Below are 26435 nucleotides of genomic sequence, written 5' to 3'. Positions count from 1 at the left end.
ATCTTTGGAATAGAAATATGGCTATTTTATTTATAAACATTATACTTTTTAATGCAATAAATAACTAGAAAGCTAAGCCAGTAGAAGTACTGATAGTGTTGTGTAAAGACGGTTGAAGACGCGAAAAGCGGAGGAACAGACAAACCGATTCAATTGAGTGAATCATTCACGCTGGAACCGCTCCGATTGATTCATACTCATAACTTCGATCATTCAGTTCAAGCGATTCACTAGCAAAAAAGCAGATTAAAAGAGCATTTCATTTTCGAATTTCGATATTTAATGATTTTATGAAAAGAAAATATAGCGATGGATGAAACGGAGCTTTTCGAAACTCCGAATCAGTTAAACCTTTGCATTGCAAAATGATTCACTGTGTCAAAGCCCGAATACCACTATCAAATTATCGTGAATCTTTTGATTCAGATCGAAGTTCGGAGCGCGTATCGCGATTTTTTTCCTGATTCTTTTTTTTATTATTATTAAACAGTACAAAACATCAAACCACTAAAGCAGTACAGTTATTAAAACAAAACAAAGAAAAAGAAACAAGAAAAATACATAAATACAAACCCCTTAAGAAAATTAACCATGGTTTTATTATAGTAAAAGTGTTGTAACCATATGTTTTTTTGTATAACCAGTTTCACTACAAATATCGTGGTTAAACTATAGTTAGTATAGCAAAACCATGGTTAATTTGTGCTTACCATTGTTTAACTATAGTAACCATGTTTTTCAGGTCAACCCTGTGGTTATGCTAATTGCTTTTTTTCAGTTTATTGTATTTCTATGTAATAAAGAACACATATACATATTGTACAATGTAATTAAAAACACCAGCTATGTTTATTCATACTATTCATTCTTCGTGTTTTTCCTTTCACTGAAAGGAACACATATATGGGCATGCTTTTAATAGGATGTGTGTTTACAATACATAGATGAAGAAATTACACCCACCATTATGTACAAAACCTCTGAGGGCTTGATGTGTGTTTTGTAATTATCGAAATCAAAAGAGCTCCACATATCCTGAACAAAACAAACATGATCTGTATACAGCAAAAGAGTCTTTGTTCTAATAAAAGTTCATTCCAGTTATTACTTGTGTTGTAAAGAACTATGTGATATTATATTAAACCAGCGGTCAGATCTCAGAAAACATACATGGAATATTTTGGTTTGACCTTTTAACCTTGTTCCAATCATGATTGCAGGTTTACAAGGGTTCACACATGCTAATTTAGGAACAAGAGTATTGTCTATACTCAATTATTGTTTGAAACCGGAGAACAGGTGGTGAACATGAATTTATGTATCATATTTGATATGATTAACCATTGCGCTATTGTACATGGCTGAATAAGTTGATGTATTGACATTGGTAATGTAACATTATATGGAGCTCCAAGTTAAAAGTCTTAGTTTAAAAGAACGTATGGCATTTTATTGCATGAGAACGAGACATGTTTTTGTCTTCTCCGTGAATTTTCTGGCAGCTTCTGTCTGTATTCATAAAGTAATTCAGAGATTGTTCCTTCAAGATTGACGTTGTCAAGCCATGTGAAATTGCGAGGTCCAAAGTTTTCTTCCCTAAACAAACTTTGTAGCATAACATGTTACACCATGTCCTAACCTGGTGCGAACCAACAAGTAGTTTGTCTGTCCACAAAAGAATGTGAAAATGTTTTGTTTTGATGTTTAATATACAGTTCAGCCATGCAGAACAGGATCTGGACCAATGAGAGTTCACTGTGGGCGGGGCATCCTGCTGCTTATTGAGGATTCAGCCGGTTAGCATTTACTTGGAACAGATAAGTTTTATCAACTAATTTCATCAAGGACACGGTGTTAGCGTAGTAATGCCTTGCTTCTTGTAAGATTATTTATTAACAAGTTCTTTAGAAAATTCTACGTTGTATAATCTGTAAAAATAAACCGCTGCTGTTCATATTGTCCTGCTGTTGAACAGCATAGAAACACATTTGAGCGCTGGTTGATAAAAATTCCTGATAAAAATGTGTCCTAACGCTTCAGACAACAGGAAGCTGTGTCTTCACAGTTTCTTAAAGGACAAGCTCCAGCGGCTGGTTATCATCCAGCATGTCCAGAGATAGGCAGTTCGTGGAGCGCTGGACACAGAATGAAGTATCGTCTGGACACGGGCTGGTTGGTGAATGCGGGAGCCCGAATGTGTAGCTGACGGAGGTGTCTGGAACCGACGCCGTTCCCAGAGGGAGAGGAGGGGAATACAGTCGCACGTCGTCCAGACTTAGACTGTAGCGGTCAGCTGGGTTTCGGGCCTTCTGATTTGAAACCTGTAACGGGTGATAAACAATTAGTGACATGATGAAAGGAAAGGGAAAGATTGAAGAAGAAAGAGATGGCAAACCTGTTTCATGCTGTCTGGATCACAATGGTCCATTTGATCGTTTCCTGTAACTGCACTCATTTGTAGACCTGGAAACAGACGTTATAGTAAACAGGATCAGATTTATAATCTCATCAAAGGCTGCAGGCAAAGTATTGATTTACTGCATTTCAAAATTGTTAAAAAAAAACCCTGAATTAATGCTTTAAGGCCTAATTCACAGATTTTGACGCACTCATTTGTGACCCTGCACCACAAAACCAGTCATAAGTAGCACGGGTATATTTTTATCAATAGCTAACAATACATTGTATGGGTAAATTATAGATTTTTCTTTTATGCCAAAAATCCTTAGGACATTAACTAAAGATCATGTTCCATGAAGATATTAGTAAAGTTCCTACAATAAATATATCAAAACGTAATTTTGGATTAATAATATGCATTGCTAAGAACTTCATTTGGACAACTATAAAGGTGATTTTCTCAATATTTAGATTTTTTTGCACCCTCAGATTCCAGATTTTCAAATCTTAGTATCACAGTATCAAATATTATCCTACCCTAACAAACCATACATCAATGGAAAGCTTATTTATTCAGCTTTTAGATGATGTATAAATCTCAACTTCAAAAAAATTGACCCTTATGACTGGTTTTGTGGTCCAGGGTCACATTTTTGGTCCAGTCTGTTTACTTTCAATTTATGCACCGCTGTTTAGGAAAGAAATGAATACTTTTATTGAGCAAAGATGCATTAAATTGATAAAAAGTGACAGTTATAATATTATATATATACATGTAAATATTTTCATAATATATACTGTATATGTGTATTTATATATACATAATAAATATACACAGTACACCCATGTATATTATGTACACAAAACTTTTATTTTGGATGCGATTAATTGCGATTAATTGTTTGACCGCACTAAATATAATATCATATAATAACCATAATGATCATAATAAATATTTATATACATTTTATATATAATAAGTCCACACTAATCGCTCACTTGCCAATAGTGTTAAACATGCACTTTCTCCTTTATTTACACATTTACCATGCATTCAGTAACTTTGTTTTTTTTAATTATATTAATAAAATATATACATGTGAATACATATAATATAATATAATATAATATAATATAATACAATAACCATCATGATTATAATAAATATTTATATACATTTTATATATAATAAGTCTGCACTAATCGTTCACTTGCCATTAGTGTTAAGCATGCACTTTCTCCTTTATTTACACATTTACCATGCATTCAGTAACTTTGTTTTTTTAATTATATTAATAAAAATATATACATGTAAATACATGTAAATATTTTCATAATATATACTGTATATGTGTATTTATATATATATAATAAATATACACAGTACACACATATATATTATGTACACAAAAACTTTTATTTTGGATGCAGTTAATCGCAATTAATTGTTTGACAGCACTAAATATAATATAATATAATATATAATATAATATAATATAATATAATATAATATATAATATAATATAATACAACATTACTTATAATATAATAATCATGATTATAATAAATATTTCTATACATTTTATATATAATAAGTCCACACTAATCGTTCACTTGCCAATAGTGTTGAGCATACACTTTCTCCTTTATTTACACATTTACCATGCATTCAGTAACTTTGTTGTTGTTATGCAACAATGAAGAAAAAAAAATAAAAAATTGGGTACAAATGAATCAGAAACAGGTCAAATGATGTAGATCAGATTTCAAACTGAATGTGTCAGATGTACAATTGTTTGCAAGTAACCTAAATCTGATTGTTTTCTGAGTCATCACCTTCAAATTCAGTGTCTGATTGGATGGGTGGACAGTCGACGGACACGCCCTCCAGCAGCTCAGCCAATCGCAAGATATCCACAGGGTCATCCACAGAGACCTCGCCAGGCTCCTTCACAACATCCTGCAAATCTACATTTAGATTTAATCACAAACTGCCCATCATGGGTTAATCTATGCTTAACCTTGTCAAAAATCGAACATGTCGTGACAAAGGATTTTCTCTTACACTGTCAGTGCGAATGTGACATTTTGCACGTCAACCTGTCTGAGCTAATAAACTAAAAAACTTCAGAACAACCTTCACAGTTTTGTTTATGTCTTTCCAGCATTATATATGCGAAGAATCCCAATAATGCCTATCTGTCAGCAGACCAAGTCAAATTGATGAACGTGACATTTTATACTGTTGCAAAACACCTGCACAAGTATTGCGTGCAAAACGAAGACTAGCAAATGAAATGTGACTACAGATGAGTTTAGAGAATGCTGATTATAAACACAGTTTGTTTGACCCTCACCTTCTTCCCGCCACTCATCTTCATCGGTCCGAGCTTTGCTGCCCGTGTCAGAGGTGTGTGAGGAGCCGTGACTGACGGCAGAGATGAAGGACTTTTCCTTCTCCTCCATGGAAACCATCTCTACGGAGACGCTGTTTTGCCTGGTGTCCGCCTCAATGCCGGAGCTGCTGGTGGATTGTCGAGACAGACGGGGACTGCCCTCGCTGCACGGCTGATCCAGGTCTAGCTCATCACTGATGTACGATTCACGATACCTCTTTTTTTCTGGATCCGAAGAGAGAAAAAAAAATCAGCGTCAAAAATAGCGTGACATGGTACAATAATTCTGTGACTACTAATGATGGTTCTCACAAAGACTTAAACATATCTACGTCTTGTTTTCAATAGAGTGACCAGACATCTCTGTTTTTGGTTTGTGGTGTCCAAAAAGTAGTTATTACTGTATACATTGTTACAAATACATGTTCAATACTATTTATCTAACTTATTTTATTTTTGTAATGAGTTTTTGTAAAGTCCTAATTGTTTATAATACTGTTTTGAACTATTTGCTATTTGCAATGGTTACCATTTACTATTTTTCATAGTGTGATAGTTGTACTAAAACCATTAAGGGTGATTTTAACCCAAAACATTATAATTCTTAATTGCTATAATAGTACAGAACCCCAAAATAAACAAAAAAAAATTACCAAAGTGTATTATCCCTGTTGTTGTATTTCAGAAATCTGGTGACCTTATTTTTCAATTTAAATCACATTTGTGACCCTGGACTACAAAACCAGTCAAAAGGGTCAATTTTGAAATCTGAAAGTCAAATAAATAAGCTTTTCATTGATGTATGGTTTGTTAGGATAGGACAACATTTGACTGAGGTAAGACTATGAAAATCTGGAATCTGAGGGTACAAAAAAATCTAAATATTGAGAAAATCGCCTTTAAAATTGTCCAAATGAAGTTCTTAGCAATGCATATTAATAATCAGAAAAATTATGTTTTGATATATTTAAGGTAGGAAATTTACAAAATACCTTCATGGAACACTACTTAATATCCTAATGATTTTTGGCATAAAAGAAAAATGTATAATTTTGACCCATACAATGTTGGCTATTGCTACAAATATACCGTGCTACTTATGACTGGTTTTGTGGTCCAGGGTCACATTTATTTGTATAGCGCTCTTCACAATACAAATAATTACAAAGCAGCTTTATAAAAGCTTCAAAAAATGCAATTAAGAAACTGTCAGGGAAAAGGAATATAAAATAATTTTATTCTTAGTTTATTCTTTTATATTTTATATTCCTTTTATATTCATTTTCCTTGACACTGTCATTTTTTTTATTGTTAAAAAATTAATTCCTATTTTTTGTAATATGAAGTTGAAAATAAAGACATTATTGAAACTGTGAAACCATCTAGACTCTAGATGCATTACAGCATGTGAATTATGTCACATTATATCAAAATGCTCCTAATGATTCTAAAAACAGGCATTATATTCTATGTACCAAATATTGTTTCCTTATTTCCCCTTTAAATTTGTAATGTAACCTGGAATTGTTTTTTATGAGATTTACCCATAAGTCATTAAACTAATGGGCTATAATAGAACCAACTCCACTGAGAAGAATAAAAACAAAATCATACTACAAAAGCGAACATGAAGGGCCTGTAGATGAATATTGTGTGGACACATACCCTCTGTCTCCTCCAGCTGTCTCAGGTGTTTGAGCGCAGGTTGCAAACTGAGGTACAATCGGTGACAGGAACTTAAATGCAGCAGAAGATGTCGGGAACGAAAAGCCGAACCCGTGTAGTACACCAGCTTCCTCGCAGAGGGCAAACCATCCGGCTGGATCTCAAACTTCTTCCCCTGTGCAGACAGAAGAAGACAGAACCTCTGTATTTGTAAAAAGTAACTTTTAAAGGGATAGTTCACCCAAAAATGAAAATTCTGTCATTAATTACTCATGTTGTTCCAAACCCGTAAGACCTTTGTTCATCTTCAGAACACAAATTAAGATATTTTTTTACCTTAATTTTATGAAGCTATTAGAATAAAATTAAGGTTGAACCACTGATGTCACATGGACTATTTTAATGATGTCCTTACTACCTTTCTGGGCCTTGAACGTGGTAGTACCATTGCTGTCTATGCAGGGTCAGAAAACTCTCGGATTTCATAAAAAAATATCTTAATTTGTGTTCTGAAGATAAACAAAGGCCTTACGGGTTTGGAATGACATGAGGGTCTGGTGAGATCTAATAATGTAATAAGCAGTAACAATAAATTTTACCAGAAAGGTGAGCCGTCCCACGTGAAACCAGGGGAAGTCATACAGCAGGTCACGTACATTGTTCACCTCCTGTAAAATAAAAAGGCCTCTGTCATTTAAAAGTAAGAATGGGAATTGTTACAAAATTAAATGACTCTATGATTCCACTAAATGGTTCAGGTTCTTTTATGATTTTATTATTAATTCTTTTATTACTTTTAAGAAAGGCAAATAATTGGTCCTAATTATACTTCATAAAAATTCTATATACATAACACTATATTAATTTCTAATTTTCTAATCTATACATAACACTTTAATAATTTTATTTATTTAAAAAATAATATTTTTTATATTAACATTACAACTATATTTGTATCAAATAATAAATATTACTATTTTATTAGAACAAAAACTGTAAATACACATAACATTTTTATAGAATTTTATCATTTGTTTTTTTCTTTCAAATAATACTAACAAAATTTTTATTCTTTTTCTGACTAACAATCAGAAGAATTTGTAATATTTGTATAAATCCTGTGAGAAGAAGTAATATATAAATCCTGTAGAAGGGGAGCCCGTTTAAGGTTGGGGTCAGGGCCTCACCACACTGGGTCTTTGATCTCTTAGACACAGGGCCCTTAGTTTAATCCAACCTCAGACGCTTTAACAGGCAGATCAGAGGACTCAGGGGAAAGGCATGCACTCCAAATCCCTGTTTATGGACTGAACCATCTAATATATGCATTCCAGTCAGGCCTATCTGGAGAGCTCTATCATTGTGATTGGCATCGGCTCAAAGAGAAAACACAGGAGTGCACTGAATCACAGAATGACGCACAATGAAGTGGGCCATTCACATGTGCTTTGCAGCGAAAAGCAACCAGAAATCCATAATTTTCAGTGAGAGTGACGTGCAACAACAACTGTTGCGATGATGGAGTCTAGTTTTTTCGCACTGTGCAATTTATATACAATAGGTGATTTTCCCCATTTTTAGTGGCGAGGAAAACGCCATGCATTCACAACCACACACCTGATACACTTGCATTCCTCGCAGAGTGAGTCCAAGGAGCGCTGAACCTTTCTCTTCTTTCTTGTCCTACAGGAAAGAGACAAAGGCTTATTAAAACACTTTTTAATATATATATATATATATATATATATATATCCACTACCAGTCAAAAGTATTTAAAATAACTATTTAAAATAACTGTTTTCTATTTTAATATATTTTAAAATGTAATTTATTCCTGTGATTGTAAAGCAGATTTTTTAGCATTATTACTCCAGGCACATGATCCTTCAGAAATCATTCTAATATTCTGATTTGCTGCTCAAAAAACATTTATTATTATTATGTTGAAAACAGCTGAGTAGAATTTCCCTTTGATTAATCAGAAGTTCAGAAGAACAGCATTCAACTGAAATAAAAAATCTTCTGTAACATTATAAATGTCTTTATCATCGCTTTTGATCAATTTAAAACATCCTTGCTAAATAAAAGTATTAATTTCTATAACCCCCCCCTCAAATATATATATATATAAACATATATATATACATATATATATACTAACTTCAAGCTTAATGTTACAAAAATGTTACAAATATTGTTTTACATATTGATAATAATAATAATACATGTTTCTTGAACAGCAAATCAGCATATTAGAATGATTTCTGAAGGATCATGTGACACTGAAAACTGTGATGCTGAAAATGTAGCTTTGATCACAGGAATAAATTACATTTTAAATAATTTCAAATAGAAAACAGTTATTTACATAGTAAATTGGACGAAATAGTTTAAATAGTAAAACATTTCAAAATGTTTCTGTTTGGTAGTGTAAAATGCTACATATTAAAATTATTCAAAATCTGTATATTTATATAGTATTACATTACATGCATGCACAAAACTAAAAGTTTGGGGTCAGTACGATTTTTTTTATTCTTTAAAGAAGTCTTTTATGCTCACCAAGGCTGTAATTATTTGATCAAATACACCATAACACTGAAATATTTAAATATTATTACAATTTAAAATCGTCTTCAGTCTTCAGTATCACATGATCATTCAGAAATCATTCTAGCATTGATTGAGCTGCTGTTAAAATATTACTTATTCAAGCGGACTGCAATTCCATTAGGTGCCACTAGCAGTGCAGAAATTACTTTAACTTCGATGAAAATATTTTCAAAGCCTCCCTACATTCCAAGCTGAGAATGTCTTGACCTACAGCAAGACATTCTGATAACCTTTTGTGACCTCTAACCTTTTGTAGGCGATAAAAGGTGACTGGGACATCCTCCAGACGGCAGGATTCTCTGATAAAGAGCAGGATAGCGTCACGCGAGGACATCCCCCACAGCTCTTTATGAACCTTGGGCCCATGACACAGCAGGTAGTCAATGCCACGCTTCGCAATTATCTATAAGAGAGCAGACACGGGTCATGTGTGATTATGAAATGAGTGTGGGCTCTCGCCATGCTTTATTAGATTGACAAAAACTTTAATGAAACCCCTGCTGTACAAACACAACAAGAATTTGCTTGGTTTGGTGCTTTCAAAAAATGTTGGTCAATCAGCATGGTTTTTCTGGTGAAGCTGGTTGCCCAAGAAAGTCTACTTAGTTAAATACTTCAGCATACAGCGTCCAAATGCCACAAATGGTGGACTTTTCAATTTAAACCAAATCTTACTATGATTAAAAATGTCCTGCTTGGATGCAAATGTATATGATTGTATTTTATACACGCTAATAAAGATTTACCCAGGGTGGGAAGTATTCTTTGGGTTGGAAATACATAGCGTGTCCCTGACTGTGGCCGTCTGAGGGGTGGTCAGAGTGATCGGCCTGTAGAGCGTATCCTGCCAGCTGGAAATACACTTCCTCCTGCTGTCGGCATTCAGAGCGCAGGACTCGTTCTCGCAGATCAAAGTAGTACAGTTTTCTCGCTTTACGCTCACTGAGAACATAGAAAAAGACATTAGAATAATGACTGCTGAAAATTTAAGGGATAGTTCACCAAAAATGAAAATTACCCCATGATTTACTCACCGTCAAGCCATCCTAGGTGTATATGACTTTCTTCTTTCAGACAAATACAATCAGAGGTCTATTAAAAATGTCCTGGCTCTTCCAAGCTTTATAATGGCAGTGAATGGCTGTTGAAATTTTGAAGCCCAAAAAGTGCATCCATCCATCATAAAAAGTGCTCCCCAGGGGGTTAATAATGGCCTTCTGAAGTGAATTGATGGGTTTTTGTAATAAAAACGACGCATATTTAAAACTTCATTAACCATAATCTCTAGCTTTCGCTAAATGTCGTACGCACATTCACGAGAGAGTGCCGTTTCAGTGGATGACATAGGACGTAGGCGCAGCGTATGCTTCAAAATCTCAACCACAATTCACTGCCATTATAAATCTTGGAAGAGCCAGGACATTTTTTTAATATAACTCTGATTGCATTTGTCTGAAAGAAGAAAGTCATATACAACTAAGATTGCTTAAGTGTGAGTTTCTTTTTTTTGGTGAACTATCCCTTTCAGCTTTACCATTGCAGACATAAATTACATTTAAAAATACATAAACTGAATTGTAGTATTATTTCACATTATCACTGTTTTTATGTATTTTTGTTAAATAAATGTAGCCTTGGTGATCATTAGACTAGACTTTTAGGCATTTAAGGCATTAAAACTGCCCTTAAACTTTCAAAAAGTACTGTATAACAAAAAAATGTAAACGAAAAATAAAATGTTTGAAATTAAATGTTTCAAAGAATTCTAAAAATTACAACTTTAAAAATAGAACAAAATGACTTCTGTTTTTTAAAATTATAATTTTAAACTTCTGCCATTATTTTCTAATGCAAAACTAAATATGACATATACATTTCTTTTAAAAAGGAATTCAGTGAAAGATCTTCAAATCCTCCACTCATTTCTCACATTTAAACGAGAAGTAAACTTCCAGAACAAAAACGTACAGATAATTTACTCACCCCCTTGTCATCCAAGATGTTCATGTCTTTCTTTCTTCAGTCATGAAGAAATTATGTTTTTTAAGGAAAAAAAACATTTCAGGATTTCTCTCCATATAATTTGAACTTCCAAAATGCAGTTTAAATGCAGCTTCAAAAGGCTCTAAACGATCCCAGCTGAGGAAGAAGGGTCTCATCTAGCGAAACAATTGGTTATTTTCTTTAAAAAATAGACAATTTATATACTTTTTAACCTCAAATGCTTGTCATGTCTAGCTCTGTGTAAACTCTGTGCATTCCGGTTTAAAACAGTTAGGGTATGTCGAAAAACTCCCATCTCATTCCAACTTCAAAATCATCCTACATTGCTGCAGAAGAACCAACCCAGTGTTTACAAAGTGAATGTGCAAAGAAGATCAAACGCCCTTTACAAAAAAACAGTGATGTAGAGCGATTTTGAAGTTGGAGAACAAACTGAGATTGAAGTTTTTCGACCTACCCTAACTATTTTGAACTGGAATGCACAGAGTACACACAGAGTTAGACAAGATAAGCATTTGAGTTTAAAAAGCATATAAATTGTACATTTTTTACAAAATAACTGAGCGTTTCGCTAGATAAGGTCCTTCTTCCTCGGCTGGGATTGTTTAGAGCCCTTTGAAGCAGCATTTAAACCGCATTTTGGAAGTTCAAACTCACTGGCACCATAGAAGTCCACTATATGGAGAGAAATTTAAAATGTTTTCCTCAAAAAACATAATTTCTTTACGACTGAAGAAAGACATTATCTGTACATTTTTTGTTCTGGAAGTGTACTTCTCCTTTAATAAATTCAAAAGTTAGACTCAGTTTCATTATGAGCAGTTTTCAGTTATACCACACCCAGATGAGGGAGGAAAAAACTACCTAATTAAAAAAAAAAGCTTTCAAAGACAGATCACATAAAAACCAAGACCACAAGCCCACTCAAACTGGCCTCACCCCCCCGTGGATTAAAACTAATGAAGGAGAGAGGCCAAGGAGAGGGTTCCTCCCTTCAAACATTCGAGAATCTCAGGCCTGTTTCTTACCAGATGAGTCTGCCATTCTCCACATAGTACTGGACCTTCAGACAGAGCAGGGGAGGGATTGACCTCCTCTGTGACCCCTGGTGAGAGAAAGAACAGGCTTGACTAGGTTACTGAGGCAACCCTTTCATTATGAAGTCACTCCCACATCCCGACCAGCATACTAGTGTTTATCTTTACTATCATACTGTAACCGCCCTGATGACCACAGGGAACATGAAGCACATGGTACAGTGACGCTGTGATGGAATAGGTAGAATCTCAACACTGTAATTTTTGGTACTTTTTTATATAGTGATAATGATGGAGGACCGTGTTTATGCTCACCTTCCCTGAGTCCTGTTTCCATTCCTTAGGGAAGTACTTGGCAAGTTTCTCTTCCAAGTCCAGAAAGATGTGCTCATTGTCTAAAACAGCCCAGAAAGGACACACAGGAAACAAGCGTAAATGCTCTCGGCTTGCAAACAATGGCATCATGAATTCATGCATGAAATCTGCCCAACAATGACCTCAATTAGGGAGACGGCTGGAATGAAAAGACCCGTTGAGCCATTGGTGAGCGCAGGGCCCGGTATGCAACGACCCCAACCGCAGACAAAACTTACCCCAGTAAAAACTAGCAGTCTCATGCCAGAGCGATTGCGACTGCAAAAGAATTCTGCCTCTTTGAGTAAATCGTGTCAACACTTCTAAAAAGCGAGCTTGTGCAAGAATGGAATTAAGATGGTTTAAATAAATGTCACAATGGAAAAATGAAGGAGATTTAGCTAAAAATTATAAATCGATGTAGTGTTTAGAAATTCTGTTTCAACCATGTTTTTTCACCCAAGTGGTCCATATGATTTATTTCATTTGTCAACGTAAGTATTTGTATGTGAAGTATAGACAGCACACATACTTTATCATATGTTTGGATAGACACTGAAAGGTACAATATCAATGCACTGACAGCATCTAAAATGCAAATCATAACACTCTACACTAAATTTCAATTACCATTATGTAAAAATACTTTTATGATTTACATTAAGAATTATTTCTTCATATATTTGTAAAATTAGGTAATTTTTATTAAAAAATTTGTAAACATAAGATATCATAGATATCCAGTGATGGCAAAACTGAGTTTTCAGCATCATTAGTCTAGTCTTCAGTGCCACATGATACTTCAAAAATCATTCTAATATGCCAATTTGCTGCTCCAGAAAAATTTATTTTTGTATGATTAAGTTCTGAAACCATTTAATAAATATTATATTAATAAATAAATAAATATTATGAATACTGAAAACGGTTACTGCTTAATATTTTTGTCTAAACCATGATACATTTTTTTTTCAGGATTCCTTGATGAATATAAAGTTCAAAAGAACTGAATTTATTTGAAATAGAAATCTTTTTAATTGTAAAATTATTTTGATTACTTTTGATCTATTTAATGGATCCTTGCTGAATACGTTTTTAAAAATAAAATTAAATATTTATTTTTGTATATTTTCTCTCAATTTCAGAATGGTAGTGTATCACAGTTTACATAAAAATATTAAGCAGAAATTTTTTTTTTTAATGTTTTTAAAGAAGACTTCTCTCATCATCAAGGCTGTGTTTATTTGAATAAAAATACAGAAAAAAAGAGTAATATTGTGAACTATTATTGTAATTTAAAATAAAATTGTTTCCTATTTTAATATACTTTAAAATATAATTTATTCCTGTGCTGCAAAGCAGAATTTTCAGCATCATTACTCCAGTCTTCAATATCACATGATCCTTCAGAAATCATTCTAATAAGCTGATTTATTAATGATTTATTAATTTATCAACGTTGTAAACAGCTGTACTGCTTAATATTTTTTTGGAACCTTTGATACATTTTTCAGGATTCTTTGATGAATAAAACATTAAAAAGAACAGCATTTATTTAAAATAGAAATCTTGTGTAACAACATACACTATTGTTCAAAGTTTGGAGTCAGTAAAGTTTCTCTTTCTTTCTTCCTTTGAAAGAAATCAATACTTTTATTTAGCAAGGATATGTTAAATTGATAAAAAATGATAGCATTTAGATATGATTAGATATGACAGAGATTTACATTGTTAGAAAAGATTTCTATTTTGAATAAATGCTGTTCTTATCAACTTTTTATTCATCAAAGAATCCTAAAAAAAGTATCACAGGTTCCAATAAAATATTAAGCACATAACTGTTTCTAACATTGATAATAATTTAACATATTAGAATGATTTCTGAAGGATCGTGTGACACTGTAGACTGGAGTAATGATGCTGAAAATTATATTAAAGTATACTGAAATAGAAAAGTGCTATTTTAAACTGCAATAACATTTCGTAAAATTACTTTTTCTGTATTTTTGATCAAATAAATGGAACTCCGATATGGAGCATAGGAGACTTTTTTAAAAAAACATTAAAAATCTTACTGACCTCAAAATTTTGAATAGCAGTGTGTATAACAAATATGTGTGATTATAAGAACTCAGAATGACTCTTATTAAGTTTTAGTAGATGCTGTCAAAATTTCAGTATATATATAGAAACATAAAAAAAATGTATGTGAACACTTTATTCTGTTACGTTGCGTTTTTACAAGCCAAGTTCACATTCCGTTCAGTTTATCCATCATTTCTGCTAACTTCGCATCACTACCTCCCGCACTAAATGACTCAAGCTATTTCTGACTCATTCTCTCTTTATCCAAGGGTTATGACGAGAAGGTTGTGACCCTGCTAACACTCGGCCAATATCTACTGCGCTCTCCTGCTGCCTCTCCGCACTGAAGTGGTGAATCATGGTGAATTCCGGGCTTAACAAAGTTAATATAGCCTCGATTCCAAGCCTCAGGGGTCAGCAGCCCTCAAATACACAAAAACAAAGACGCTCTTGTCCAAAGAGGAGAGTGACACAAAATTGTAAAAAGGTATTCAAGGGAAGAAAAAGCTGGAATGAGGCTTTTGAATGAGAGGTTGAAAAAAGAGACTGAGCGAACAAACTCATTTTAATAGAGAGAGCCTGATCTGAATTGCAAAAGACAAATATTAGATGCTACATTAGTTTTAAATATATTTAATTCATATTTCCCTAAGGATAAAAGCAAGTGTCTTTAACCTCCCTCTGCAGCTTATGTAATTCAGGTGCAGTTCATACTTAACAAAAAACCAGAAGGCCTTGAGCTGTAAGCATTTGCATTTGAAAGTCTTCAGTGACAAATAAAGACAAATAAACCAACTCAAATGTGGTTACAATTTCCATTTACAGTACATACAAAACACACGTCCTTTGAGATCTATGGCTCCATGAAGAACTTTCAACATAGATGGAACCTTTCCATTGCAAAGGTTTTTATAGTGGAAAAGGTTCTATAGATTATTAAAATGTTCTTTACATTAAGAAAACAACAGTTCTTTTAAGAACTGTTCACTGAAAGATTCTCTGATGAATCAAAAATGATTCTGCTATGACATCGCTGCAAAAAAACATTTTGGAACCTTTAAAATGATACACTGTAATTAGGAAAAATCAGTCCTTACTTTTGACTAAAGTCAGTCCAAAGTAGTGCAGCTCTTTAACCCCGAGAAGCTCGCAGACACGGTGAAACACATCTTGACCCGTTGCTTTCAGCTTGGAGGAAAAGAAAAACAAATTTGACAATGAATCAGGTACAAAAACACTGTTTTAAAATGGATTCTGATTCTAAATGCACGCATTCAACTCAATTAACACACGCATTTTATACAGTGGCATGTGGAAGTTTGGGATCACCTTGCAGAATCTGTGAAAATGTCAACAATTTTAACAAAATAAGAGATCATTCAAATTTTATTTTACACAAAATTTACATACATTATTTTACATAAAAGATGTTTACATATAGTCCACAAGACAAAAAAATAGCTGAAATTATTAAAATAACCCCCTTCAAAAGTTTGTGAACCCTTGGTTCTTAATACCGTGTGTAGTTACCTGAATGATCTACGACTGTTTTTTTGTTTTGTGATGTTTGTTCATGAGTCCCTTGTTTGTTCTGAATAGTTAAACTGAGCACTGTTCTTCAGAAAACTCCTCCAGGTCCTGCAGATTCTTCAGGATAACTGAGGGACTCAAACACACCTATTAAAAAAAGGTTCAAACATTCACTGATCCTCCAGAAGGAAACACGATGCATTAAAAGCTGGGGCGTGAAAACTTTCTGAATTTGAAGATCAAGGTAAATTTGATTTAATTTGTCTTCTGGGAAACATTCAAATATATTCTGTTGCTTCTGAAGGCCAGTATTAAATGGAAAAAAAAATGATATTTCAACAAAATAAGAAAAATTTGGACATTTTCGTCCTGTGCAAAAGTTTTCACTCCCGGCTCTTAATGCATTGTGTTTCCTTCTGGAGCATCAGTGAATGTTTGAACCTTTTTTAATAGCTGTGTTTGAGTCCCTCAATAGTCCTCAGTGTAAAAAGACAGATCTCAAAATCATAGTCACTGCTGGAAAGGGTTTAAATATGCAAAAGATGCTGAAAAGCTGAAGAATCTGCAGGACCTGGAGGATTTTTTCTGAAGAACAGTGCTCAGTTTAACTGTTCAGATTCTGCAAGGGGTTCACAAACCTTCGCATACCACTGTATATTACATATTAGGAAGACATGCTGCAAATCAAAATATGCTAAAATACAAGAGCTGAATATTTACCCCCACTGTGATGTCCAAAGTCTCCTTGGTGGGAAGGAGGACACATACTGTCCTCTCTTGTTTGGTGGGGACAGACATGGCCTATGGAAGCTCATCCACATGCATACAATCGCACACTCACACAGGCCTTTTTTTCTTCAAGATGCTATGCTCACTGGTATTGGCTCCTTCATTTTGAATATCTGCAAATGAACACAAACAAACAAGATTCTCCTTCAATGTAATGCCATTGTAAAGGGATAGTTCACTAAAAACTTAAAATTCTTTCATGAATTACTCCAAACCGGTAAGACCTTCGTTCATCCTCAGAACACAAATTAAGATATTTTTGATGACATCTGAGGGCTTTCTGACCCTGCATAGAAAGCAATGCAACTGACACGTTCAAGGCCCAGAAAGGTAGTAAGGATATCATTAAAATAGTCCATGTGACATCAGTGGTTTAACCGTAATATAATGAAACTCCAAGAATACTTTTTGCACACAAAGAAAACAAAAATGCACAAAAAATATTCCCGTAGCTTTACAAACTTACAGTTGAACTACTGATGTCACATGGACTATTTTAACAATGTCCTTACTGCCTTGAACATGTCAGTTGCGTTGCTGTCTATGCAGGGTCAAAATGCTCTTATATTTCGTCAAAAATATCTTAATTTGTGTTCTGAAAATGAATGAATTTATTTTGGGTGAACTATCCCAGCTGGAAATCATAAGTTTGAAAATAATAGCACACCTCTTTTACACAAACTTCATGATTTGAAACATTTATGTCAAAAGCACAAAATATAGGACAATTTATGAAATGACCTTAAGCATGAGCCATTGTAATAGAGTTGGTTGCCTCAGCAAGCAATTATGACAAATAAAACTAAGAATCTAATAATTGAAGAATGATTAGTCCTTTGATGAAATATCCGCTAATGCTCTTTTCTCATATTTCAAGACACAAGATCAAGGCAAAAAAAAAAAAAAAAAAAAAGCATTACACTGGGTGTAATTAAAATGTCTAGACTGTCCAGAAATGTTGATGACGTCTGTGGTGGAACATGAGGTTTTATCCTGCTCTCATATTTCACACAAACTTGTCCCCTAGTCCAAGCTCATTACATTGCACAATCTGCCCAGTTGAGTCAGATTATATAAACGCAATTATGTAATAATTAAATTAATGCTGAACTTGTAAACAGTGAGTTTCGCAGATCCTGTGGTGAATATTATTAGGCGATCTTATCATGTTTGTGGAACTTCACTTTTCCTACAACTTAGATAAGCTCACCTGTGAAAACATTACAGGTCATACCTGCATTACTCACATTTTTTTGGCAAATTCCACCTGCTGTACATTTTCACTAAACACCTCAACACTGTGCTGTTGTTACAAAGCTAACTATATAAAACATTTGTCCATTTGCACCCATTCTAAAAACAGTGAGCACAAAACGTATCTGAACACTCAAGTCATAATGAAAATCTATGCCTATCATTGCAATACATGCCATTTTTGTGATTTCTTCTAACCAAAAAAGATTTCACACAGGCGTACTAGCATTAAAAAAAAAGAAGCAATGTCCCAATGATGGATTTGCTTCTTGCGAACACGCTGTTCACTCTACAAGAAGTTAACTGATGGACTGGATTGGTGTGGATTACTTGTGGATTATTGTGATGCTTTTATCAGCCGTTTGAACTCTCATTCTGACGGCGCCTATTCACTGCAGACGATTCATTGCTGAGGAAGTGATGCAACGCTAAATTTATCCAAATCTGTTCTGATAAAGAAACAAACTCATCTGCATCTTGGATGGCCTGAGAGTGAGTACATTTTTAAAAATGTAATGCTTTTTTTCAAGTTTTCACTTTATTTCACATTTTTAAACATGTATTTTAAATGTATATATAAATATCCCCATTTTCATTAGCTATTGGCTGTAATTATGCAGTTTTTCTCTCACACTAGGTTTACAGGGGCGTGTTTTACCTTCAGGTGATTCAGAGCCACAGTACAGTCCACACCTGTGAATCAAGACATAAACTAGGCTACTGTTAACCGCTACAGCCTCAGGGGAATCCAGCTGCTAGTCTTGATTTCTTTACTTCGTTTCATGGATTTTGTCTCATTTTATGCATGGCATACATAGAAAAAGGACATTTTAGTCTCCCTGACAGTAAAAGTTAATGGAAGCATGGTTAAAGACTGACATAGGATGTTAAAGATACAGTTCACCCAAAAATTAAGACTATGCCGTATTTCACTCATGTTGCTCTAAGCCTGTTTGACTTCTCATGGAGATGTTAATGACAGTCACATTTCATTTATTGCATTTGTTTTCCAAACATTGACAATGAAGGTTGTGGTTCTGCCTTTTGTGTTCCACAGAAGAATGACAGTTATCACTTTTGACTTACTGGGAACAAGACCAGAAACAAACGTTGAACAAACTACACACCTCTAATGATGTAATTTCAAAGGTGTAATGAAGCAAAACACAATAAGAACTGTATATAGACCAATATATCATCCAGGCCTATAATCCAGCCAATGTCGGGTCATTTTGGGATTATTTTGATCTATTAATACAAACATTATCTCTCCCTCATATACATTTTTGTTGGATGGCATTTGGTAAAAAAGTACTGATTTGTTTGATGCTTCCCAGACTATTACAATCTCACATTTTTGACAAAGCTTAATCTAAACTAGCCACTTAGTTTACCATGTTGCCAATTTAAAATCAGGAATCATAAAAACAATGTCCAGTACTTCAAACTAAACCAACTGTATAAGCCTGAACGCCATAAAGCCCAAGCACATGATCAACAGTTGTAAGAAACAACAATACTGGCCTTAAAACTTTAACTTTTGTTTTTGCCCATCTTGACCACCCTATTGTCAAGTTCTGATATATTATATAAACATCCCATTTGCTATATTCAATATCACGTATATATCAGCATTAAATTGGCACCAGACATTGTCAAAACAGCTTATAATTTATTTTGAGAGTAGTCAAGAAACTTAAGCAACAAGAAGAGACTAATTCGATGGCAGTTTAACACGTCAAACCAACTCAAACCCCACAGTCCTGTTTGTTCAACCTGAAAGTGAATGAGACCTGAGCACCAGTCCCAGGAGGAAGTGTGTGAGGTCAGAGAGACGGTTTGCCAGCAATCACATCCCCCGGCAGAGCCTCAGGTGGTGCAACTCATTGCCGGGTAGGTTTTATGGGGGTTTATCTTTAAATCAGTTAATCAGATTAAACCTGACTCGTCTCGAGACCTCTGCTCCGGACCAATATAGATCTGAGGGGGCAAGTGCAAAACCTCTTAAACAAATTTCTGCTATCATTTATTTACCCTCGTGCTGCTCATTATTTACCCTCATGCTGATCATGAACTAAAACTATTAAAAACATTTTTGTTGATTGAAATTAATCTAGTAAATAAAATAACTTAAACTAAATGAAAATTTAAGTTGAAACACAACATTACTGTCTGGAAATAAATAAAAACTGCAACAAAAAAATAAATTGAAACTAACTACTAATATTAAAATAATAATAATAATAGTAAAATGACAAATTACTAAAATAAAAAAAATATATAAAATGAACATTAAATCAAAATACTAACTAAACACTATAAATAGTACAATAAATAAAACTAAAATTGTAACACAAGCAATTGCTTCTCTTCAAATAAGGATGCATATCAAGTATTATATCAACTAAAGTGATTATATGATTGAATCAATGAGCTGAATTCAGGATCCAGATCAGTCACTTTGTAACCCTGGACCACAAAACCAATTTTTTAATTTAGATTTCATATTTGAAATTGAGAACAATATTTGGCTGAGATACAACTATTTGACAATCTGAGAGCACAAAAAAATCTAAATATTGAGAAAATCACCTTTAAAGTTGTCCAAATGAAGTTCTCAATAAAGTGCAGAACCCATATTACTAATCAAAAATTAAGATTTTATATATTTAAGGTTGGACATTAACAAAATATCTTCATGAAACATGATCTTTACTTAATACCCCAATGATTTTTGGCATAAAATAAAAATCAATCATTTTGAGCCATACAGTGTATTGTTGGCTATTGCTACAAACATACCCATGCTACTTAAGACTGGTTTTGTGGTCCAGGTTCACATTTGTGAATGAATCATTCAGACTGGGTTCATGAACTAGATGAACCAAATTACAAACAAATCAAAATATTCACTGAAAATATCTGACTTAAAAGTATGATTGCTACTTCTTCTGAAGTCTGCCTATCACACAAAGATATCCTAAGACTTACAGTAAAGCAAACAAGCCATTTAAGCTTTAATTATAATCATTTTGCATCCTTGCATTCAAGCTTGAAAACTTCAGTTATTATTCACTGTAGATGCAAGAAAAAAAGACCACAAAAAACTCGTTTTCAAAAATTCTCTTTTTGTTTTCTAAGGAAAAAAAGAAACTTCGTTTTGGATGAAACGAGGGTGAATAAATGCTCACAGATTTTTTATCTTATTTGATATATCTTATTTATATAGTGTTGATTGTTTAGTTGGTCTGGTTGAAAATTGTCACTCTAGAACACTGAACTCTGTAAATCAACCTTGCATTCTAGTATGCATTCTTCAGACTGGAAAAGCCACTTATCCATGTCACACAAACTTTAAAGCAAGAACAAATCTTCAGCACAACCACACCAACAGACTGCGGCTATGTGCTTAAGGAGTTTTCCTTCCTCTGTCCCAATCCCAACACCTCTAAAGACATGCAAACAGCACTGTGTGTGTGTCAATTACAGGACAATTCCAGTGAAAACAGATTCAGATAAGCCTTAGGTTAACAGGTACACGATGAGCTTGTTTGTTAAGGAAAAACTAAGACCAATGATGGTGTATCCAAGCATAAAGCAGGGACTTCAAGCAAAATGAGGTTCCTACAGGAAGGCAACCTGAGTTATTGCACAATGCCAATCACAAGGCTTCACCAACTACTAAGATCTGAGAACAAGTCAAAAGCCGGTTTTCCACCCACCTGTGGCTGTGAAAAAACACTCATCATCTTGTCATGAACCATCATACCTCTCTGCCCGTTGAATGTGCATTCATGTTCAGACCTGTCAGAGGGTGAGTCTGTTATATCCGCAATTAAATTCCAACCGCTTTCCTTTCTGTACCGTTCACACAGCCAAAAGGTTCAATTCAGCTATGTTTAATATGACCAAAGATTGTATTTTTTCACATCTACGAACCATATTTTGTAATCTGCACTAAAACCAGCTCACTGTCTGTACTGGTATCCTCATACACCATATCGCCCTATTTATATCAAGAGACAACAGGCAGAACAACTAAATGGGTGGGAAAGTAACTGTAGACAGCAATTTTTAATATCACTCATGAAAACACACAAACCAGCCTCATTTTCAGATTTAGAATAGATAAATCAATCTCATTTCTGTTGGTGACTAATAAAAAACCAAAGGTTTTATATTGTAAACAACAGTAAAGTGGCCTCTATAAAATCAAAATGAGTTAAACTGTATCTCAATATATGCAAAAAATGATTAGAAAAGACAAAGAAATGCTTAATAATTGTATTATTATTTTTAAAAATCAATATTTGCCAATATATGAGGTCAAACCAACTTTAATGTCTATGAAGAAAAAAGAAGTGCTCAAAACATGGAAAACCGACTATAATGTGACAAAATACTGAAACAAAATCAAAAACAAACAAATTACAGGAATAAAAGTCCCAAATTGTAGTTTAAATAATTCTGTAACACCTGCTGAACTGTATCTCCAGAACATATTAATGCAACAGTGCTATTACTAGTGCATTACACTTTCAAATACAAATAAATGCTCTTAAGAGGTGGAAAAAAACACTTACCGCTTATTAAAATCCCGAGTGTATGTTTGTTTTCGAGGTTTTATGCTGTAAAAGTTCAACTCACATACACACAGACTGGCGCTCACTGACTGACTGACTGATGAGTGAATCAGAGCTGTAGATCGGACTGAACCAAATTATCTCTTCGAGGGGGGAGGATTCATTACACCGCACTAACAAATAACACTTCATAACTAATTTAAACACGTGGCGTTTATCATCGACAAAAATCAATTTATAGTAAAACTGAAGTAGTGAGGGAAAACTGTAAAACTCCAGCTGTCCGTGGTGATAACCTATGTAAACAAAATCTCCCCTCCGCCAAATTCATGAATATGTATGACCTCCTTTAAATTGATATACAACAACAGTTTGTCTCTAATGTGTGAATGTCTGTAACTGTACGGATTGCATTTTGTTGCTGCGATTAAAGAATGCATTTAAGTTCTGTATAAAACGAGCAAGTGTAAAATGCAATTAATTACTCTAGGTTTTACTGTAAGCTTGTTTACTAGTCATGCAGGTCTTGTAAAACACATGTTGCTATACTACAAAAATTCACCATTAAAACAACTGCTTTCGCCTAACAAACGTAGTTGAGCATCGGACTCTTACTGTTGTTGTTTTTTATGCAGTAAAAGTGTGGGAACGTGTTACATAGTCATCAACTGTCAGACAAACAATTTCATTAAATATTTATAAGGACCATGAAACCTTTTCATAAGTCTTATATAAAGAGAGAAAGAAAGAAAAAAAGAGAGCTAACAGGGATTTTGTAACCTTCTCATTATAGTCATAAAAATAATATATTTTTATGACTATAATAAGAACTTATGACTATTTTATGACTATAATTAGAAGAAAAACCTGGCAAGGATCCTAAAACCTCCTTTCCACAGTCATAAAATTTAAATTGATAACACTGAAGAACAAGAAACCTCTTGACATTCTCCAACAAATACATAAACTAAAAAATGTGATTGCTATACTTTTTGATAGCTGTTATGTTATAAAATAATAAATGTACTTGTTTATGACTGAAATAAGGTTACAAGTTGAAAAAGATAATGAAACCTTACCAGTCATAAAAAATAAACAAAATCAAAGGCCATCAAACCTCTTACCATTGCCAAATATAAATAAACAAATATTATTCTGAAACTTTACATAGATTGAATAAAACCCTGTATTAGTTTCTGATTTTAAAACAGTGATAAGATCTGTAACTATATTATTTTAATGAAAATTAATGAGTGATATATGGTGAGTGTGCTGAAGTATAAGCTCATGAATGAGCTAAAAAAAACTGTGCAGATATTAGAAATCATTCTCACATTTCTTCTCTCTTAATTTTTCTTGCCTTCTGCAGGGTTTGCTCTTCTTTAGGCAATAACAATGAAATCTCTGGAGCTGCCTGGGTCAGATTAAATCCATAACAATCAGATTACTAATCAAGATCAGCATTAACCTGTCTGAGATTACACTAATTCAAGGCAGCGGAGACCACCGCCTTCCTACAATTGACCACCCAAATGTCTGATCACACAACAGAATTATCAAATCAAACAATTGTAGTCAAATCAGCCAATGATTTGGCAATCAAACCATTTGAATGACTATGATTGATGTTTTAGCAAGAAAACATGAGTTTATAATGAGCGGTGATGTTTGTGTTTGCATATGTGGGGTGATTAAGGGTCATGAAAGGCTGTTAGGGATTATTCTCTGCTGCCATTGTACAAAAAAGATGCCTGCTGCCTTGCCAATTTCAGCCTCTTAAGAGTCTTCAGGAAAATAGCAGCGTGTTGTTTTCAACTGGTGACCCCTGCTGTGATCATATTCACATGACCTTCGATCTCTGGCTTTTTCTCTGCCCGGACCGCATGACATCATCCCGCATCACCACCACTCGGCACTCGGAGAGGGAGTCCACAAAACTGGGGGTGGTGCTGCTCAGCAGGCTGCTTTCATTTAGGTCTTTAAGGTTTCCATGGTGACCCCACATTCCAAAGATCAGCTGGTTTCAAGAGGCCGCATGCAGCAAAAACACTAGGAGCTAAACAGAGGGGGGAAACAATTCTATTATACTGGATCATTCCATGCAAGATGAAAAAAAAAAAAAAAACTATTAGTCATTGACTCAACAAACAGGAATTGATTAATCAATGACTAATAGTTTTTTTTTCATCTTGCATTATGACTATGAATATGAAAAGAATGAAAATCTACCTTTTTAATGACAACATAAAAAACGACTAAACTGAACTAAAACTAAAGTAAAATAAAAATAAACTAAGAGCAAAAAAAGAACAAAATCACTATAAAATAAAAAAGTTACATTTGAATTAAATTTAATTTAATTAAAACATTGAAAATATAAAAAATAAAAACTAATTCAAAATATTAATAAACTATAATAGTATGTCAATGATACTAAAATAACTACATGTAATGCATCAAGTTTTAACAGTAAAGATGTCATTCTGAGATCTTGTAAACAGTGCCATCTAGAGATGAAGTTGTGTCAATGACACAACATGCAACTACTTTCCATAGAAGGACAGTTCACTGTAAGACCAAAAACGTAATGAAAGTAATGTTATACAACAAACATTGCATATATTATAATATCTTGTATCAACGTTCACATTAACTTGTTCCTTACATAATGCTTTTGTATGACTTCAAAATACTTATAGCGAAGTCATCACTTCAAATATATAAACAGATAAAATTCACAAAATGGGACGAATAAATTCACAATAGTGAGACTGTAACTGCCTACCTGTATGGAACTTGGCTTCCGCAGGTCTGGATCTTTTCCTTTTATTTAATACCAATACAATAATGCATGAAAACAAAGCTACTAACTATCCACTAGTGATGGGTCGTTCTTGAACGATTCGCTCATTTTGAACGAATCTTTAATGTGACTCGGAAAGAACGAGTCGTCTCCGGAGGTGATTCGTTCAGTCGCGCATGCGCAAAATCGTATTAGGTTGTGTACTGGAAATAAGGTGCGTTCACGCCATATCGGAATTCCCGTAATTACGAGATTCCAACTTGTAAAAAGCGTTCACGTCCTCGCAGAATTTGTAATTACAACTTGTGTACTGGAAGTCTTCTGAGAGCTACGACTTGTAGCACATGACCGCTGTACCACCTGACCAACGTACGCTCTGTTTAGGTGTTGATAGTGTTGCCACAGAAAAGCATAATTCCGAGTCCGAGGACGTGAAGAGCTCCGAGTAGAACGTCACATGTTGTCATTTCGAAATTACGGTAATTACGATATGGCGTGAACGCAGCATTAGTTCACCTGTTTCTAGTCTTCGGGGTTTTCCGAGTCGTTCGTTGATCTTATGGGGCTGTCACGTGATGAACGAACGACTCGAACCTGAAGGCTCGAGAGATGAACTAATCAATTCTCTTTCCTGCTCAGACTGCATTAGTTAAGACAGTGGTTCCCAAACTTTTTCTGCCGGGCCCCCCTTTTGCAGAATAAAAAAATTCAAGCCCCACCCCCGCATTTACACATAAACATACACACACAACTTCAGAAGGATTTATTTGACACATAATAATTAAAATTCAGTGTGTGACAACTTACTGAAAAAAACTAAACAAGGAACTAGTCACATTTAGAGTAGAAACATTAAAAGTAAAGCATGCAGCTTTAAGTACTATTTTTGTACTATGTAACAGCATTCATTGTTTTTTTAAAC

At 34.0% G+C, this 26435-nt stretch overlaps 1 protein-coding gene across 2 annotated transcripts; it reads right to left on the bottom strand.

Moving 5' to 3' along the window:
- Positions 1-336: 336 nt before the first annotated feature.
- Positions 337-26064, bottom strand: zgc:172136 (uncharacterized protein LOC566376 homolog). 2 transcript variants are annotated; one of them, XM_051125830.1, is made up of 15 exons: positions 25496-26064; positions 24560-24766; positions 16805-16986; positions 15652-15742; positions 12431-12510; positions 12107-12183; positions 9821-10016; positions 9322-9477; positions 8079-8144; positions 7061-7129; positions 6462-6636; positions 4758-5021; positions 4237-4368; positions 2396-2463; positions 337-2321 (listed from the first exon to the last, which is right to left on the bottom strand). In XM_051125830.1, the coding sequence occupies exons 3-15, from the start codon at positions 16880-16882 to the stop codon at positions 2070-2072; spliced, it is 1704 nt and encodes a 567-aa protein (XP_050981787.1). In that variant the 5' UTR covers positions 16883-16986; positions 24560-24766; positions 25496-26064; the 3' UTR covers positions 337-2069. The 2 variants fall into 2 exon arrangements, with proteins under 2 accessions (XP_050981787.1, XP_050981786.1); XM_051125829.1 differs by lacking the exons at positions 24560-24766; positions 25496-26064 and adding an exon at positions 22711-24546.
- Between the last annotated feature and the right edge of the window lie 371 nt (positions 26065-26435).

This window comes from Labeo rohita, chromosome 13 (genome assembly GCF_022985175.1).
Source record: "Labeo rohita strain BAU-BD-2019 chromosome 13, IGBB_LRoh.1.0, whole genome shotgun sequence".
Taxonomy (NCBI): domain Eukaryota; kingdom Metazoa; phylum Chordata; class Actinopteri; order Cypriniformes; family Cyprinidae; genus Labeo; species Labeo rohita.
Note: the sequence above shows the minus strand (reverse complement) of the source record. Positions and strands in the feature narration are given on the sequence as shown.